General features: G+C 37.3%; 3 protein-coding genes across 8 annotated transcripts; 2 read left to right on the top strand and 1 right to left on the bottom strand.

Annotated features, from left to right (window-relative positions):
• The first annotated feature begins 1 nt into the window (after position 1).
• On the top strand, positions 2-8,478 carry LOC117923989 (lysM domain receptor-like kinase 3). 3 transcript variants are annotated; one of them, XM_034842526.1, is made up of 13 exons: positions 2,611-2,668; positions 2,745-3,168; positions 3,888-3,921; positions 4,039-4,046; positions 4,164-4,325; positions 4,534-4,736; positions 5,504-5,593; positions 6,350-6,443; positions 6,532-6,683; positions 6,761-6,852; positions 7,671-7,812; positions 7,930-8,028; positions 8,111-8,478. In XM_034842526.1, exons 1-13 carry the CDS (start codon positions 2,666-2,668, stop codon positions 8,273-8,275), a joined length of 1,668 nt encoding a protein of 555 aa, XP_034698417.1. In that variant the 5' UTR covers positions 2,611-2,665; the 3' UTR covers positions 8,276-8,478. The 3 variants fall into 3 exon arrangements, with proteins under 3 accessions (XP_034698415.1, XP_034698416.1, XP_034698417.1); XM_034842524.1 differs by lacking the exons at positions 2,611-2,668; positions 2,745-3,168 and adding an exon at positions 2-1,184; XM_034842525.1 differs by having other exon boundaries at positions 2,311-3,168.
• Positions 8,479-8,933: 455 nt separating this feature from the next.
• Positions 8,934-13,337, top strand: LOC117923990 (lysM domain receptor-like kinase 3). 2 transcript variants are annotated; one of them, XM_034842528.1, is made up of 12 exons: positions 8,934-9,775; positions 10,469-10,502; positions 10,627-10,634; positions 10,755-10,913; positions 11,059-11,261; positions 11,444-11,533; positions 11,824-11,917; positions 12,040-12,102; positions 12,247-12,331; positions 12,501-12,642; positions 12,741-12,839; positions 12,921-13,337. In XM_034842528.1, exons 1-12 carry the CDS (start codon positions 9,148-9,150, stop codon positions 13,083-13,085), a joined length of 1,770 nt encoding a protein of 589 aa, XP_034698419.1. In that variant the 5' UTR covers positions 8,934-9,147; the 3' UTR covers positions 13,086-13,337. The 2 variants fall into 2 exon arrangements, with proteins under 2 accessions (XP_034698419.1, XP_034698418.1); XM_034842527.1 differs by having other exon boundaries at positions 8,938-9,775; positions 12,012-12,163; positions 12,240-12,331.
• Positions 12,618-15,985, bottom strand: LOC117923988 (pentatricopeptide repeat-containing protein At3g12770-like). Of its 3 annotated transcripts, XM_034842522.1 has the most exons (3): positions 13,514-15,985; positions 13,319-13,369; positions 12,618-13,162 (listed from the first exon to the last, which is right to left on the bottom strand). In XM_034842522.1, exon 1 carries the CDS (start codon positions 15,980-15,982, stop codon positions 13,646-13,648), a length of 2,337 nt encoding a protein of 778 aa, XP_034698413.1. In that variant the 5' UTR covers positions 15,983-15,985; the 3' UTR covers positions 12,618-13,162; positions 13,319-13,369; positions 13,514-13,645. The 3 variants fall into 3 exon arrangements, with proteins under 3 accessions (XP_034698413.1, XP_034698411.1, XP_034698414.1); XM_034842520.1 differs by lacking the exon at positions 13,319-13,369; XM_034842523.1 differs by lacking the exons at positions 12,618-13,162; positions 13,319-13,369 and having other exon boundaries at positions 14,125-14,440; positions 14,511-15,985.
• Between the last annotated feature and the right edge of the window lie 2,906 nt (positions 15,986-18,891).

The following is an 18,891-nucleotide window of genomic DNA, read 5'->3' as shown; positions in this document are numbered from 1 at the left end:
ATAAACTAAAACCACAAATAAAATATCTCAAAAAATATCTACAATTAGCGGCCCATCCCCGAGTGATATTTATTGGCAAAACAGATATTTGGGACCCCTTAAAACTAGACCAACATCTACCCATCACATCAATTAATACAAAACAACTTTTTTTGGGCAAGTGCCTATCTGTCTTATGTAATATTTCTGGATGAATTTGCTTCTCAGTTGGTTCATCCAATGAAGCAATTCACACAAGTATACAGGAATAAATAAATAAAAATAGCATCTTGTTTCTAAATGCCATTAGGCAGCAGATGAGACCATAAACCAAACCCCACCGTGGGTGAGGTCTTAGTGTTGCTGCCCTGCAAAGTGGAGTTTGTTCCAAATTTTATAGTCATACTCAGAGAATAAGGACAAAGACCATCAAACGACCCATCCCATACGATCAGAAACGTAACAAACAAAACACAACCCATCAAATGGGTCAAAACACCGAATACCCAGAACCCACAATCGCTCTCAAAGCACTCTCGGTTGTTCCATTTTTTTCCGTCTCAAAAACATGGTCATTTCATCAAACAGCAGGAACGCAATTCAAATACTTGCCTTTGGATTTCACTTTCTCGTTCTCTTCTGTTCCAATGCCAATGCCAAGTGCTCACGCGGCTGTGATCTTGCCCTGGCTTCATACTACGTGTGGGATGGCTCAAACCTCACCTACATTAGAAAAATCTTTGGCCGCGACATCTCGGAAATTCTCACGTACAATCCCCAAATCGAAAACCAAGACAGCATCGACACTGGCTCCAGAATCAACGTGCCGTTCCGGTGCGATTGCCTGAACGGCGATTTCCTGGGCCACACCTTCGAGTATACGACTCAATTTGGAGATACGTATGATAGGATTGCAGAGAGGGCATTTTCGAACCTCACTACTGAGGATTGGGTTCACAGAGTGAATGAGTATCCACCGACTCGGATACCGGATGATGTTCAGATTAATGTGACGGTGAACTGCTCCTGCGGCAACCGGAGAGTGTCGATGAAGTATGGGTTATTTGCGACGTATCCTCTCAGGGACGGTGAGAATTTGTCGACCGTGGCAGCGGCGGCTGGCGTCACCGACGATTTGGTGTGGCGGTATAATCCGGCGGCCGATTTTAGTGCTGGGACTGGGCTAGTGTTTGTGCCGGCCAAAGGTTGGTCGCAATTAAAATCCAAAAGTTCTGAATTAATTTGATTATTTTTTTAGGTAATTTTAACTTAGCTCCAAATTTCTATTATATTCAATTAATTCTTAATTATTTTATTTTAATTCGATGATAAAAAATTAAAATGATAATGTGCTTAGTAACACCTACCATAACTAATTATTTTTAAAAATCTGAAAAGATATTCCATTTTTATATAATATAACAATACCCTCTTCCAATTAACTTATAGCATGTTGAGAAATATACAAAACATTTTTTTTTTCAATTTAAAAACACATTTTATAAATTTTACAAAAAAAAAAAAAAAATCTTCAATTATTCACAAAATAAAATAATTTCTTAAAATAAATTTCAAACATAAAATCGTTTAATTTTGGTAGTAGTACTTATAGAAAACAAAAATTCCAATCATTAAATATATGCTATCAAATAGCATATACCAAAGAGAATAAGATATGAATCTACAAATAAATAAAATAAGATAATATCGGGAGTTGAATTATATATATAATCGATGATATCAATGAGAACATAAATCATACATGTGATATTATCCAATTGATGATAATTTTTTCTATAAATATTGATAAAATTGTTTTGATGGTGGTTTTTTATATTTTATTTTAATAGTAGTTTAGGAATATCTTATACAAAATTATATTTCATATTTAAGCTTTTAATGATTTTTGTCGTGGTTGTGATGCCCCTTACCTTTTTCCTATTAAATAAATCTTAGAATACAATCAATGTTGTCCCTTCCAAGTTGCTTTCACTAAGCACAAAGAGACCAGTTCACGGGAGACTTTGACGTGGCCTTCAAGTTAATTTTGATTGGGATTTGGTCATTTATGACAATAACTTGGTGCGTTAGGCTTACCCACATCGCCATCTTTGCAACAATGGTGCCCCAATCAACCTTCATAAACATAATTGAACAAAACATTCACGCCAGTTTGTCAAATATGGGAGACTAGTGATATTCTTTGAAGTTATGTTTGTTTCGTGGGAAAAATTTTAGATGGCTGAAAGAAAGGAGAGTAATAATATATATATATATTTACATTTTTTTGGGCTTTGAATTGGTCCACAAGATTGGTCTGGCAAACCAATCTTAGGCTCCTTTGTTTTGGCGGTAAAGTTAACCAACTTACTATAAACAAACCCGCCGGTTTTAACTGTTATATGATTTTTCACCAGAGACTCAGTACACAAGTTTGAATCCTCTACTCTCCCAGTGGAAATTTCCTACACAATCAGATGAGCTAACCCTTCTTATATCTTCCCCATCTCTATGAGGATGTCTAGTATTTCCATCTTTGCTGGGGTTTCTAGTATTAGATCATGGCGGTTTCAAGAAAGAAAGAATTTGAATTTATGTTAGTGTTTTGGGGGTTGATGTTTATTTGTATTGGAGTAGAATCGAAGTGTAGCAGAACTTGCGATCTTGCGTTGGCTTCGTATAATCTATGGTGGGGTGTAGATCTCAATTTCATAGCTACTACCTTTTCAAGAGATGTTTCTGAAATTCAAAGTTTCAATCCTCAGATAACCAACAAAGATCTCGTTATAGCTGGTGAAAGAGTGAACGTGCCCTTCTCATGTGGTTGCATTGACAGGGAGTTTCTTGGTACAACATTTGTCTACTCGGCTAAGCAAAATGATACCTATAGTATCATTGCTGAGAAATACTTCGCAAACCTCACTACTGTTGAATGGTTGCAGAGATTTAATACCTATGCACCTACCAATATACCCATCGATGCTCCCATAAATGTCACTGTGAATTGTTCTTGTGGAAATAGTAGTGTCTCCAAGGATTATGGGTTGTTCGTGACCTACCCTCTTGAGCCTGGTGAGAACTTGTCCACCATTGCCAATCAGTCTGGACTTCCTCCCCAGTTGTTGCAGGATTATAACCCTGATTCCGATTTCAGCCGTGGGAGTGGGTTGGTTTTTATTCCTGGAAAAGGTGAAGTCTTATTTAGCTCGTAGAATCAACAGCTTTGAATATGCTCTGTTGATTGCCAAGAAACTGTAGGAGCAGAAAGAGAGAATTTGGAATCTTCCAATTGCAGCTCCAACGCTAAGCTGCTATAAGATTCCAATTTTTCATTTCTTTTTCTACGTTTTTATCAGCAATCATCAGCAACAAAATAGAAAATATAGAGTTTCTTTTTCCCCTTTGGTTTACCTTTTGTCTGAAGCAAATTCAGAACACAAAGTTAAAATGAAATTCACAAATAAGTTGGTTTGAGACAGAGTTGAAATAAAATAACACATCAGAAGCTGCAAATCATTTGGCATAAGCATGCTTCTTGAGGTTATTAAGTGATAGGACACTTCCGATAAGAAAGCCACAAAAATATTTCTTGGGTTGCTTGATGTGTTTAACTTGTAGAGCTGAAGGATCTGGCTAAATATAAAATTGAGGAATCATTTCTTATCATTCTGATTCTGATCTCAAAAGAAAGGAAAGTATTACCATAATGCTAGAACAGTAGTTTTGGATGGTATCAATAAAAATAAAATGAATTTGATCAAGGTAAAGGGTGCAGTGTCACCTACAAGTTTGTTTAACTTGAAGCACATAACTATGTACTGTTGGCTAAGTTTATCCTCTCCTGTGAAGTGTTTCTTGAAAATTATCTTACTAAGTTTTGGCCCTCTTTTTTCTTATTGTTTTTGCAGATCAAAATGGAACCTATCCACCACTGAAGTTAAGGTCAGTTTTAGAACCTAATTTGCTCTCGAGCTAAGCTGGATGTTTGTTACTTTCCTCTCTTAGTCTTGAAACTCTATCAAGTTGCCTAATATATGTATGTTATTCTTATTTTTGCAGCAACAGCGGTGGGATCTTTGCTCCATTTCTTCTCATTTTGACTTTCGGTTTTTTATTTTGAATGTGAGAAGTCATAATAGGCCTTGATGTTTACCTGAGCTTGTTTCTGGTGGCATTTTAAGCAGGGATCTCCAGTGGAGTCATTGCTGGCATATCTGTGGCTGGAATTGTGGGCTCTTTGCTTTTTGCCTTTTTTCTGTTTGCCCGAATTTGTAAAAGGAAGAAGGTGAAAAAAGTACTGTTTTTCCCGGCAGCATCTGAACAACAATATATGCAACATGGACAAGGTAATCATTTTGGATTTGATGAAATATCTCTCATTATGAGTCAAGTTGCTTTCTAGCTGAGATGCTATGAGGATTTTTTGAAATTCAGTATGACAGTTCAAACAATAGTCAGTTGCTTTCAGTATGACATTTTGTTTTACTATTTTAAATAGATTTTTGAGACAATTAGATCCTCACAGATTAATTTTTCTGTAACTTGTGGATTTAGCTCATGGAAGTGCCTCAGAAGAGACTTCAGATTCAGCTGCTCTTGTTGGTGCTGCTTCTCTGGGGCTCGTAGGTTTAACTGTGGACAAATCTGTGGAGTTTTCATATGAAGAGCTGGCCACAGCTACAGACAACTTCAGCTTGGCTAATAAGATCGGCCAAGGTGGCTTTGGATCTGTCTACTATGCAGAGCTGAGAGGCGAGGTTTGTACCCCTGTTGTTGCCTTTCATCATAGAAAGAGGAAATTGAAAGAAAAAGGAATATATAGGAAGGAAAAGTGTTCTTTCCATATTTTAGTTTGTTATTGCATATTCACACCTCACATTCACTAAGATCAGCCTTTTTATGTTAGGTGGCAATCTGATCAAGAGCAAGACCTGTTGAAATTTTTAGGACAAATTTAAAACAAGAAATGATTTGGTGATACATCATATTGAAGAATTACAATGGTTAGCTATGTTAGGGGGCAATAAGAAGTGCTATACATATAAATAATGGAGGATGATATTACTTACCTGTACTAATCAATAAGCATGTTGCTCTTCCTTGCAAATCAAGCTACTGAGATAGGATTTCAATGGGAATGAATAAGACTGGTTTGAGTGGGACAGGAACAGAAATAGAGGAGAAAGGAGACTGGTTTTGTGAAAAAAATTGTTCAAAAATGAAGACACTGCTTAGTTAAAATGATGAATCATCTTAGTAATTTTACTGGGGGCCTGGGATTGAATATCATATTCACCACAATTCATTGGTTCATGGAAAGGGCTACTTTCAACTTGTGCTCTTCACAACTCTGCCTTCTTGTTTTGTGCTCTTTCTATTTTTGATCCAATTTACTAAATTTATGTCTTGAAAAGTGAGAAGTAATCCATAATCCTTAATTAAATATGTAAACTTGTGGCCTTTTTGCAACCCTGTATACATGGGTAACTGAATAGCTGATTATTTTCTCCTAATATGAATGTAGAAAGCTGCAATCAAGAAGATGGACATGCAAGCATCAAAAGAGTTCCTTGCTGAACTGAAGGTTCTAACACATGTTCATCACCTGAACCTGGTATCATTCTTTCCCTGATATGGTAGCAGAACATTTGAAGTTGCCCTTTTTGATACTTGTTTTAAGGTTTTCATCATGTTGATTTCTACACCATATAGAATGTTATCAAGACATGCCTTGACCTCTATGCTACGTTTGGTTCCCAGAAAATGTGAGGGAAAACGTGAGGGAAAGTAGAGAGGAAAAGTAGAAGGAAAATGAAAAATATATTTGAAGTCAATAAATTATTTCTATATACTCATTTCACTTATTTTATTTTATTTATATAAAGATTAAATAATTTGAAAATGTATAAGTTTCTTATTAATTTTAATTATATTTTATTTTCTTTGATATTTTCCACAATACAACCAAACATGAGAAACTAATTTTCTTTAGCTTTTTTTTTCTTTCCTTGGAACTTTCCAAGAAAACACAGTAGTCTCTGCTGCAATCTTAAACTGTAGGCCCAACTTAATTGCTGGCTTGAGATTGTATGATGACTTCTGAATTATTTATTGCTGCCAGATTACTCTATGGATTGTGTTAGGACAAGGGATCTTGAATTACTTAAGAGGATTGTGAATGGAGGGTATTAAATCACGAAAACTATTAAATTCCCTTCATTTGAAAATTCCACTTTTTGGATAAGTTAAATTTCAATGTATTTGTGACATGACAACCTGGTTGGTAAGGTGGTGATGGCAGTAAGGATGGCTAGGACAATTTATTCTTTTATTGATTATATTTGGCTTTGTACTTAAAAATCCAATGCAGGTGCGCTTAATAGGATATTGTGTTGAGGGTTCCTTATTCCTAGTCTACGAATTCATTGATAATGGAAATTTAAGTCATCATTTGCGTGGTTCTGGTGAGCATTATTATGCACATGTGGAGTTAAAACCTTATCTCTTGGTATCACATTAGTTTAATAGTTCTTTTGCATCTTGTCCTCTCAGGGAAGGATCCATTGCCATGGTCCAGTAGGGTGCAAATTGCCCTTGATTCAGCAAGAGGGCTTGAGTATATTCATGAGCATACAGTTCCTGTGTATATTCATCGTGATATTAAACCAGCAAACATTTTGATAGACAAAAAATTTCGTGCAAAGGTTGTGAAAACATCAGTCCAAGTGTGGCAGAAGGTTAAACTTTCCACAATATTTAAACTAAGATGGTTATTATACAGGTTGCAGATTTTGGGTTAACAAAACTAACTGAAGTTGGAAGTGCTTCAATACCTACACGTCTTGTGGGTACATTTGGATACATGCCTCCAGAGTAAGATTTTTTTCCCCAATTTTACCAACTTAGTTTTATAGATTTTTCATATCTTTATTTGTTTGTTTGGATATTGTACACATGGAGTAGATGAAATCATGGTAATGAATCCTTTAAGCATTAATATAAACTTTTTCCTCTAGTCTCTCAACAAATGCGCTTGGATAAACTGATTTCAAGATGATACTATGTACTGTTTATCCTTATAATATTCTCTATCTTCCTTAATAGGCATTGCCTATTGTGACAAAGTCTCGAGCACAAATGAATTGCATTATGTATTTCCTCCTTTAGCTATTAGATCTGCTCCCAGAGGCCACCCAAGCCTTTCTCATGTTTTGTTCTAACAAGTCTAGCCAGAGTTCATCGTGGTGAGAAACTTTGCATCTGTTTTGGTAATGATATCACTAGACTTGTCTTTCTGTACAATATTTACATGTTACTGGAGCATTTTAGATATTCCTAGTCCTTATATTGCTCTAGGCTGATCTAATTTGTTTAAGAGGCTTCCACCCAACTCGGGATAAGCTGATACAAATCTGGTCAATCATAAACCTCTCTAGATGCTGCTAGAATGTTTTTGTCATCTCTTGTAAGCTCCCAAAATTGTTAGTAGTCTTCTCTCCATAATTTTGAGCAGTGGGGACAGTTTTCTTAAGGACGAGAAATGTAACCATAGGGTAGACTATGCTACTAAAATAACATTGGTAATCTTCTAGGCTTCCTAGTGAAAACTGAATATGCTGTCACATGATTTTGGATATGTATTTGTATGAACAATAAAACAATTGACCTTAATGATGTGCTGGTGGCTGCAGATATGCCCAATATGGTGATGTTTCCCCTAAGATAGATGTATTCGCTTTTGGAGTTGTCCTTTATGAACTCATATCTGCCAAGGAAGCCATTGTCAAGACAAATGAACCTATTATGACCGAGTCAAAAGGACTTGTTGCTTTGGTAATTTTTCATCCCTCTTTCCAGTCACCAGGCTCACCACTATATTAATGATCCCAGAAAATGCATCCATAAGAACTAACTTCAATTGTACCACATTTGTGTTACCCTGTCATACAGTTTGAGGATGTTCTCAGCCAGCCTGATCCAAGAGAAGATTTTGCTAAGCTTATAGACCAGAGGCTTGGAGATGACTACCCTCTTGACTCAATTTGGAAGGTATAGTAGATTTCATCTGATGCAACTTATCCCACTAGTAGTCTTGAAGTCTAATAAGCTGTCATGGCTCTTTTGCTTGCAGATGGCCCATCTTGCCAAAGCTTGCACACAGGAAAATCCTCAGTTGAGACCAAGCATGAGGTCAATTGTCGTTGCACTAATGACACTTTCATCATCAACCGAAGATTGGGATGTTGGATCCTTCTATGAAAATGAGGCTCTGATGAATCTAATGTCAGGAAGATAGCATGTATCCAAACATGTCCCCTTCTGATGATTTCACAAGTATCTCTTCTCTCATGTAAATCAACCCTTATTACCCATTTCGAATACTATTGTCATGTATAATTGTGTGTAATTAAGCCTTGTGGGAGGTTATAGATTTTTCTTTTTGTAGGACAATATTTTTGAAGTTGCTATTTATGATCAAATGTTTTCTGTTTATGTGAATCATTCTTTCCATTTATCGAATTCAGAAATTGGGGCTGAGTAAAAGAAGGCAAATGTGCATGAAATAAAAAAACAGTATAATTTCTAAAGGGGGGGTGGGGGCACAGGCTCAGTCATTGACTCGTTGAGATCTTCAATGGCTGTCTTCCTGAGGTTCTACAACCAATAAATCTAAAAAGAAAACCGAAGGGTGGTGAAGACTCCATCATGTTACTGAAATGAATTCAGATTGATTCAAAATTTTAATTAAGGTGGTTGGCATTTAATTTTTTTTTTTATTGAGAATTCAATGATGCATATTTCGTCATCCATTTAAACATTCCAGATTAAAACGTTGCTCTCATATAAATCATAGATTTTTATTTTTATTTTTATTTTTCCCGAAATTTACATGCCTACATATTCTCCGTTTAGGCCATTGAGATGGACCACAAGACTGGCTCAACTAATCTAATCTAACCTAACCCATGACCTCCCTGGCGGTAAAATTAACTAACAAAGGCGGCTGACTTTTGACCAAAGACTGAATACAAGTTTCAATTCTCTACTCAATCCCCTTTGCTAAGAGGCCACACAGAGTCCCTCAGCTTATCACTTTCTATATATTTCTCGTCTCTATATCATGGTTCATTGAATTTCCATCTTTGATAGGGTTTCTAGTATTAGATCATGTTGGTTTTTAGAATCTCAAGGTTTGAATTGATGTTAGTGTTTTCTGTGTTGATATTTCTCAGTATTGGAGTAGAATCTAAGTGTAGCAGAGGCTGTGATCTTGCTTTAGCTTCATACAATATATGGAATGGTACAACTCTCAGTTTTATAGCCACCGCCTTCTCCACTTCTATTTCTGAAATTCAAAGCTTCAATCCTCAAATAAATGATATAGATCTGATCATAGTTGATACAAGATTGAATATCCCCTTCTCCTGCAGTTGCATTGATGGGGAGTTTCTGGGTCATACTTTCTTCTACTCAGTTGACAGTAATGATACCTACAATATTATTGCTAGGACTTACTATGCAAACCTTACTACTGTTGAATGGTTAGAGAGATTTAATAGGTATGAAGCCACTGAGATACCTGTCAATGCCCTAATAAATGTTACTGTGAATTGTTCTTGTGGAAATAGTAGAGTCTCCAAGAAGTATGGGTTGTTTGTGACCTACCCTCTTCAGCCTGGTGAGAGCTTGTCCTCTATTGCCAATGAGTCTGGACTTCCTTCCAAGTTGTTGCAGGATTACAACCCTGAAGTTGATTTCAGCCTTGGTAGTGGGTTGGTGTTTATCCCTGGAAAAGGTGAAGTCTTGTTCATTTTATTAAAATTGTGATATCCCACGTCGAATAGGGTAGAGGAAGAAGTTTTTGGCACATATATATAGTGGACTTCTCTTAATTGTGTAGACGTGTTTTAAATGCATATACCCATTGGGTTAGAGCAGGCAATATATATCTACATTGTTTTTTACATATGGTATGGGCGTTTATCTATTTGTCTGGTCCATAATCTTGTGCATATGCTCTATTTGATTGTTAGAGAACATAAGAAAAGCAGTAGAGAAATTGGGGTACTTCAGTTGCAGCAGCTCAACACTCAACCTGCTATGAGACTCCAAATTTTCATTTCTTGTCCTATATTTTACCAGCAATCAAACATTAAGAAAGTAGAAAGCATAATGCTCTTTTTTTCCACTTTAATTTTCCTTTGAAGCAGATTCAGAACACGAGAGGGTGAACTGAAATTGGCATATATGATTGTAAGAGACAGTTGAAATAGCATCTCATAAAAACAAGAAAAGTATCTCCATAATGCTAGCAAGACCATACTTTGGACAACATATTGATAAAAATGAAGTGAATTTGATCAATGAAAAGGGTGCAGTATCAGCTACAAGTCCTTTGGACTTGAAAAGCATATAAAAGTTTAGCCTCCCATGCCCAGTATTGCTTGAAACTTACTGATCTTTGGCTCCATTTTTATTCATTTTGCAGATCAAAATGGAAGCTACCCACCATTGAAGTTGAGGTCAGTTTTACCACCTAATCTACTGTCAAGCTGAGCTGAAAGTTACATTCTTACCTTCTCATCCTAGTCTTGGAACTCTTTCATGTTGCCTTACATATGCATATTAATTGTTCTTCTTTTGCAGTCAAAATGGTGGGATCTTTATCGCTTCATTGCCACTTATTCCAACTTTCCATTTTTGAGTGTGAGTGTAAGAAGTCACAATAAGCCTCCATGTTTACCTGAGTTCACTGGTGATGGCATTTTAAGCAGGAATCTCAGTTGGAGTGATTGCTGGCATATCTGTGGCTGGAGTCGCAGGGTCTTTGCTCTTGGCATTTGTTCTATATGCTGGAATTTATAAGAGGAAGATGGGAAAGGCACCACTTCTCCCAGCAGCATTTGAAGACCAACATATGCAACCTGGACAGGGTAATCCTATTGGTTTTGGATGAACCATCTCCCAGTATCTGTTTCTTGTTTTCTTTCTACGATGCTTTTCTAAGTACTTGAAATTGAGAATGACTATTCAAACAGAAGTTCTATATTTCTGAATGCTGATTACTTGTGGATTTAGGTTATGGAAGTACCTTGGAAAAAACTTCAGATTCAGTTGCTCTGGTTGCTGCTGTTTCTCTGGAGCTTGTTGGTATAACTGCAGACAAATCAGTGGAGTTCACATATGAAGAGCTGGCCAAGGCTACAAATAACTTTAGTGCAGCTAGTAAGATTGGGCAAGGCGGTTTTGCATTAGTTTACTATGCGGAGCTGCAAGGCCAGGTTCGTATACATGATCTCTTTCATTCTAGAAAGATGAAAAATGAATGAAAAGAAACATATGGTAAGAATGTTTAGGGTTATACATGAGATGCATTCTATAACCCGTAATTATGTACTTAAATTCGAAGCATTTCACTACCCTGCTTGAATGGCTAGTTGAATTCATGACTATACTACTGCAGAAGGCTGCAATCAAGAAGATGGACATGCAGGCATCAAAGGAGTTCCTTGCTGAACTAAAAGTTCTAACACATGTCCATCACTTCAACCTGGTACCATCCTTCATTTCAAAAAGGCTCATTTCCTCTTCTTTAAACACTGAAACATGATTATTAATCGGAAAATGTCTTAGCACTCTTACACTAAGGGATGAACATACAAAACTTTATGCTTACTCTCTTAATCTGCTCTTTGTGACACTATATGTTGACTTCAGATTGTTCTTAAGACTGTTCTTGATAAAGGGAATCTGAAATTACTCTGGAGGGTTCTCTCTTTATTTGTAAATCCCTCTTTGTATTCAACATTTAGCGATCATATGTTGCTCTACAACCCAATGCAGGTTCGCCTGATAGGATATTGTGTTACGGGTTCCTTATTCATCGTCTATGAGTACATTGAGAATGGCAACTTAAGCCAACATTTGCGTGGTTCAGGTGAGAATTATTATGAATTTAAGAAGTGAAAATAATCTTTTGGCACTTGGTATTGCATCCAAGCTAGTGGCTGTATTACATCTTCAACTTTCAGGGAATGATCCATTGCCATGGTCTACTAGGGTCCAAATCGCCCTTGATGCAGCCAGAGGGCTTGAATATATTCATGAGCACACTGTCCCTGTGTATGTACATCGTGATATTAAATCAGCGAACATTTTGATAGACAAAAACTTGCGTGCAAAGGTTGTGAAAATGCCTGTCCTGGTGTGGTACTAGTCATATTTTCCATGTCATTTAAACTAAGATGGATATTGTACAGGTTGCAGATTTTGGATTAACCAAACTGACTGTAGCTGGAAGTTCTTCATTGCCCACTCGTCTTGTTGGTACATTTGGATACATGCCTCCAGAGTAAGATCTTTGTATATTCTTTTACTTTCATTTTACGTATGTTTTACTTCCTTTTAATCACTCTAAGTTCCATGGAGCAGCAGAAATCATGATTCATGATAAGCATACTGTATACATATCCTCTAGCCTCTTCTTGATAAAAGAAAACTAACCCTTTGCTGGTGTGCAGATATGCTCAATTTGGTGAAGTTACCCCCAAGATAGATGTATATGCTTTTGGGGTTGTCCTATATGAACTTATATCTGCCAAAGAAGCCGTTATCAAGACAAATGGATCTACTACCACTGAAGCAAAAGGACTTGTTGCCTTGGTAATTGACTAATTGCTCATATCCTCTTTCTGGTGATCAACCCTTGAAAATACATCCACAGTAACTAACTTTCATTGCACCATGTTAATGTTACACAGTTTGAGAATGTTCTCAGTCGGCCGGATCTGAGAGAAGATTTCTGTGAACTTATTGACCACAGACTTGGCAATGACTACCCACTTGACTCAATTTGGAAGGTAAGCTCTGATATCATCCAATGCAAGCTATGCAATGGCAGTCATAATTCTGGTATGCTATGGTGACTCTTTTGGTTGCAGATGGCCCAGCTTGCCAAAGCTTGCACACAAGAAGATCCTCAACTGAGACCAAGCATGCAGTCAGTAGTTGGCGCACTAATGACGCTTTCATCCTCGACTGAAGATTGGGATGTCAGATCCGTGTATGAAAACAAAGCTCTAGTGAATCTGATGTCAGGAAGATAGTGTGTGCCTCACTATGTTCACTTGTGCGTCGCGATGCTGAAACAAGTTCCTCCCATGAAAATGAACCCTTATTTTACCTGTTTTCAATTCCACTTTTGTGTCAATATCTGTGACTAAGTACTGTGAGAGGGATTATAGGTTTTTTTTTGTGGGAAAACAATTTTGAGACTATACTAGGAAAGGAAAACTTAAAAGCAGATGCTGCCATTTATGATGAGGTGTTTCTTATCAACCTGGAATTTTTGTTGTTAATCGATTTACTTTTCCCATTATTTCCATTTTGCCTGAATCCAGAAAGTGGGGGTGCAGCAGAAAGAATATAAAATAAAAACCCGAGAAACAAGAGGGTAAGTGGCCATGGAATGAAAACAGCATTATCAGTAAATAATGAAAGCAAATCTAGAACACAAGGAAGCTGAAAAATATACCTTTGAGGAAAACCAATAAGAAATGTTTTCAATCATTTGACGCTGGAAAATTCTGCTTGAACTATTAAAGTTTTCCAGGAAGAGATAGTTTGCCACTAGAACTACAGCTTTCCAATATAGGTATTGGTCAGATTACCAGTAATCTCCACATGAACAGAACCCATCTCGGAAGTGATGGAAGCGATGAGCATCCCTGACAATGAGCTCCCGGTCAATGACTTTGGATACCAATTTGGTATATGCATGGCAATCCCTGCACACCCTGAGGTTCTTTGTGATCCGAATAGGAGTAGCAGTTCTTAAAGAGCAGCTACATGTGGAATGTCTGTCTATCATTATCAACCCAAAAGCTATGGCTAATCTTTCACTGTGATATTTACACCTCAAGATCAGTCCAGCTATATCTCCATCTTCTACATTCAAACCGGTTTCTGTAACATACTTGGCAGCCTTCCTCACCCTCTCATCTAGACCATCTAATTCTTTATATATCATCTCTGATTCTGGATGGGATCTATCTTCTGCCATAAAGCTATAAACTTCATTTCCAATCTCAATAAAGCTCTGCCCTGGTATCTTCCTTAACCCACTTCTTCTCAGCTCCACTCTCATCCTCACTACATCATCCCATCTTCCTGCATCTTCATACATATTTGCCAACAAAACATGATGCCCCACAGAATTTGAGTCCAGACTTAGAATTTTCTTTTCAACAATCTCTCCAAGCTTGCAGTTTCCATGGAGATGACAAGCAGCAAGCAATGATCCCCACAAAGCCAGATCAGCCTTGATAGGCATGTTGAGGATGACATTGTGGGCTTCATCAAGATGGCCAGCACGGCCAAGGAGATCAACCAGGCAAGCATAGTGTTTTCCAGTAGGAGACATTCCATAGTCTTTCTCCATGCTATTAAAGCATGACTTACCCTGTTCAACCAAACCAGCATGGTTACAAGCAGATAACACAGAAATGTAAGTTATTTCATTAGGCTCATACCCGCCAGTTCGCATTTCTGAGAAGAGCTCAAGGGCACGTTTTCCCTCACCATGCATGCCCTCCGCCCCAATCATTGAGCTCCATGAGACAACGGTTCTGGTTGATTCATCCATCTCACTAAAAACTTGCCTCCCGTGCTCTATATCCCCACATTTTGCACACATGTCTATTAAAGCAGAAGCAATTCTAGCATCTTGATCTAGACCTGTTGCCACTGCATACTTGTGAATCATGCTTGCAGACCTAGAGGCACCGAGCCTTGAACAAGCAGCAATCACGGAAACCAATGTGACAGCATTTGGCTTAACTTCAACACCCACCATATTTCCTTCCATTAACATTTGACGAAACAGGCGGAGAGCCTCTTCAGGACATGAGCCCTGCTCATAACCTGCAATCATGGCACTCCAACATACCACATTTTTCCCCTCAACCCCATCAAATATTTCCCGAGCCAATGCCAAATTCCCACACCTAGCATGCATGTCAAGCAAAGCTGTCAAAACCACAACATCTTTAGCCACCAATAACGATGAATGCCGAGAACTTATATACTCATGGACCCAACTCGAAGTCTCGACACAACCAAGCTCGGCACAAGACTTCAAGAGGGCAATAACAGTCACCCTGTTGGGTTCAACTGCCGAGGTTCCCTCTGAGACCATATCCTCAAAAGTCCTCAGTGCCCGCTCCGCCTCCCCATTCAATGTAAACCCGGAAATCAAACTATTCCAGGACACCACATCTCTCTGCTTTATCGGAATTCCATTAAATACCCTCCACGCACCACCCACATCTTTGCAGGCAGCATACATGTGCACCATCGAATTCCCCAAATGGGTACTCACACCAAACCCATACTTCACCACCAGCCCATGAACTGCGCTGCCACGACGCAAGCAATTCGAACCACAACCAACCGCACAAGCCGACACAAGAGCTCCAAGGCTCACCACATCAACCCCACAACACTCTGAACCATCCCAACCCCTCATCCACCGCATCCGCCCGAAGGCCTGAAAAGCTTCATCGACGCAACCATTGGACGAGTAAGCCGATATAAGAGCGGTCCACGAAACAACATCAACTGAACCCTCAGGCATTTCGTCGAACACTTGTGCTGCGTAATACGCATGGCCACATTTACCGTACGCGTCGACGAGGGCGGCAGCGGAGAACCTGTCGGCGGCGAGGCCGAGGCGGGTGAGGTAGGCGTGAACCTGGAGCGTGGGGAGGAGGCGGCGGAGGGCGGCGCAGGCTTTGAGGAGAGCGGGGAAGGTGAAGTTGTTGGAAGGGACTTCATGGGCTTGCATGCGGGCGAAGAAGTTGAGGGCAGTTTGGGGATTTTGAGTGGCATTTTTGGCAATGAGGGAGTTCCAATGGAAGGTGTCCTTGTGGGAGATGAAGCAGTGGTACCATCTTCTTGTTTTGCCAATCATCACATTGTTTTGTAACTCGTTTATTTTTTTCATGGATTTTGTGTCTTGTATGTTATACATACTTAACTGCCGAGCGATAGGCTAAATAAAATTAAAAATTATTTCCACAAATTGTTTTTGAAAACTGCTTCTTAAAAACATTACCAAATATATCATTTCCTCAATTGATCTACACGAAAATTTCACCAATGTTTTTTTATCCATTGATCAATTTTTTTGGATTTAACTTGGGGTTGATAAATCATTTGTAACATTGATGAGATATTTTTTATAATCCATTCTTTCGTTTTGATATGAAACCTTGAAGAAAGGAAAAAAAAAAACTATGAATATGGGTATTCGGAGCTATGGAAGATGTGGTTAGGGCACATAGTGTGTATTCTAATTTATGCTTTTTAGTAGATATTTGATATCAGGTGTATTGAGATTTAGAAATATTATGTGATGAATATATAGGAAAACTTTTTTAGAAAGACGTGAAATGTTTTGATCATTTTGTTTCGAGAGGACTAACATTATTATACCAATTGTGAATTTTAAATCAATATGGTACCTATGGGGATTAAAAAAAAAATTAAGTTAAAATTATCTTGGTCATGTTATCTTATACGAGTTTGTTGTATCACCCGATGAAAAAAGATACAATACTACCGCAAAGGTATCATTCGATTCTATATTAGACCCAAGAGCCAAAACTACCTCTACTTTGAGATTTTTAGAAGTTGATTTGGGCCAGCTTTACTAATTATCAAAGGGAAGGCTCAAATGTGAATTTATATGACTGAAATGGGTAAAAGACATGATTGAACAACACCATGGTCGAATGGCCCAGGGAATGCCTCTAGTTCTCTATCACCGATCAAATGCATCCAAAATGCTCATTGTCTCTATAATCATGCCATGGACTGCCCAACAACAGCCCAAAAGATTAAGGCAATTCTAGTGTCATGGGCAGGCCTACCTACTCCCCTACAATGCGATCGGTTTTTTTATTATTGTCTTCTTCAATTGTCGATTTTATTATGAGTTTTTTTAGCAGACAAGGAGTGGTTGAGATAAAAGCCCTCTCTTATCAATAATGAGAGTGCTTGCCGACATCACCATCTGCTCGTTGGCCGACCAAAAAATATCAATGTCGATTCTAATATAAAATATATAAAACTTTTAATTAAATCTTTTTTAAAATTATATAAATGTAATATAATAATATTAAATCATAAAAATATAGGTTTAAATGATCAAATATAATTATTATTTGTTGGCTCTTCCTCAATTTCACTCTTGGGCCAAACTCCATAATGTCTCTTATTTTTTGATCATATAAAAAAGTGTATTTAAATATGTTTTAGATATACTTTGATGATTAAAAATGTATTTAATAGTTATTTTAAAATAAAAAATGTTTTTCAAAATCATTGTTAAATGTGCTTTAAGTTAACTTAAAGAATTTTTAAGGAATAAATTTTTTAGATATTAAATTTTTATGTCTACATTTTTTGTTATAGTATGATTATATAAATTGAGTTTTATAACTTTTTTCGGCTCATGACAATTTTTTATCTTTGTATTTAATCTTGAAACATCAACGATGCATAATGAGTGAATAAAGGGTAAGAGCGGCTATAGCCCATGAGATAAGGTTTGGTCAAATGGGATTATTCAAGTTGACTTTACTTGAGAAAGGATGTCCATCCAATCATCTTATTGCCCAAATGCCTACAATTGTCACAAGTAGATTTTTTTTAGTGTTATATATGAATTTTTTTTTATATGAATGCTTTTAAATTATAGATATTTTGATTGGGGATATTCCTCGTCCACTCAAATATAAATAAAAAATAAACTTTATTTAAAATTTTGTTCAATTAAGGAACCCATATGAAGGTGTAAAATTTTGTATAATCCTATAATATTTATTTTCATTTCAACATAATTTAATATTTTACCAATGTAATTATGTAAGCTTTGATTAGCAATCCCACTTTTAAGACGAGGTCTGCCCGTGCTTGGTTGTGAAATCACCACCCATCCAAAACCCATGATCTTATGATTGTTTAGAAGAAATAATATGACACGTGTACACACTAATGCTTAACCTACTACCTGAAACATTTAAAACATGTTCGGTGTCATTTTCAATTATCACAACAAACCATTGCATTGGTGTGAAGTTTTCACCACAACAGTGTTGACAGTTGGCGGATGCCATTTTCAAGCATGTAATCGTGGCTGCCATTTTCAACCGGTTAGGTGGCATTGCGTTCAACCGTTTCAACGATAATGTGAATAATTTTATTTATTTATTTTTAATACACGTAAAACAAAAATATCCATTTTTCTTCTTCAAAAAAAAATTATTAGCATTTTTTAAATTATATTTACTTTAAATTCTAATGTGGTCTAAAACAAATCAATAAGAGCAGGCCCTGGTACCATTGAAGTAATCAAAATATTGAGGTCCAGTGGCCTCCCAAATCCCACAGCTCAAAATGACTAGGATGTTTGACTTATACCATTCACCTTCCAAGAATAATATCAAATGTGACAATATCTTAAAATTTTCATGGCCTGAGTGGGATGTAGTATATCTATAAATAACAATACTCATAGTAATAAATTAATAATAGTAATATTAAATTATTAATATTTACAGCTAAATTCCAAAAGCAAAAGAGCCAAAAATAGAAAATATAATTTGCTATTATTGGAATAGTTCAATCCCTTCCGGCTTCCTCACGGTCACAGACTCACAGCTCATCCTTATAAGGTTAAATCCAAGCCCCAAAAACGTTATCTCCACGCGCCACCCACACGAATAGCCGCAAGGCCCGCAACCTTCATTGCTCCTCGCCACCCTCTTGACATTAGCAGATTTCCCTCCAATCACGTGCCTGAACCGCGTGGAGGGGCAGCGGACTCACACCCCGAAACGCCCCAAAAAG

The sequence above is a fragment of the Vitis riparia genome, chromosome 10 (genome assembly GCF_004353265.1).
Source record: "Vitis riparia cultivar Riparia Gloire de Montpellier isolate 1030 chromosome 10, EGFV_Vit.rip_1.0, whole genome shotgun sequence".
NCBI lineage: Eukaryota > Viridiplantae > Streptophyta > Magnoliopsida > Vitales > Vitaceae > Vitis > Vitis riparia.
Note: the sequence above shows the minus strand (reverse complement) of the source record. Positions and strands in the feature narration are given on the sequence as shown.

What these genes read in the sequence shown, in the direction of transcription:
- LOC117923989 (XM_034842524.1), top strand. Translation starts at nt 548, where the DNA reads ATGGTCATTTCATCAAACAGCAGGAACGCAATTCAAATACTTGCCTTT. An exon ending in AGTGTTTGTGCCGGCCAAAG is followed by an intron (nt 1,185 to 3,887) that starts GTTGGTCGCAAT and finishes TTGTTTTTGCAG; the next exon opens with ATCAAAATGGAACCTATCCA. An exon ending in ATATATGCAACATGGACAAG is followed by an intron (nt 4,326 to 4,533) that starts GTAATCATTTTG and finishes TTGTGGATTTAG; the next exon opens with CTCATGGAAGTGCCTCAGAA.
- LOC117923990 (XM_034842527.1), top strand. Translation starts at nt 9,148, where the DNA reads ATGTTGGTTTTTAGAATCTCAAGGTTTGAATTGATGTTAGTGTTTTCT. An exon ending in CAAAAGGACTTGTTGCCTTG is followed by an intron (nt 12,643 to 12,740) that starts GTAATTGACTAA and finishes AATGTTACACAG; the next exon opens with TTTGAGAATGTTCTCAGTCG. An exon ending in CACTTGACTCAATTTGGAAG is followed by an intron (nt 12,840 to 12,920) that starts GTAAGCTCTGAT and finishes TTTTGGTTGCAG; the next exon opens with ATGGCCCAGCTTGCCAAAGC.
- LOC117923988 (XM_034842522.1), bottom strand. Translation starts at nt 15,982, where the DNA reads ATGAAAAAAATAAACGAGTTACAAAACAATGTGATGATTGGCAAAACA.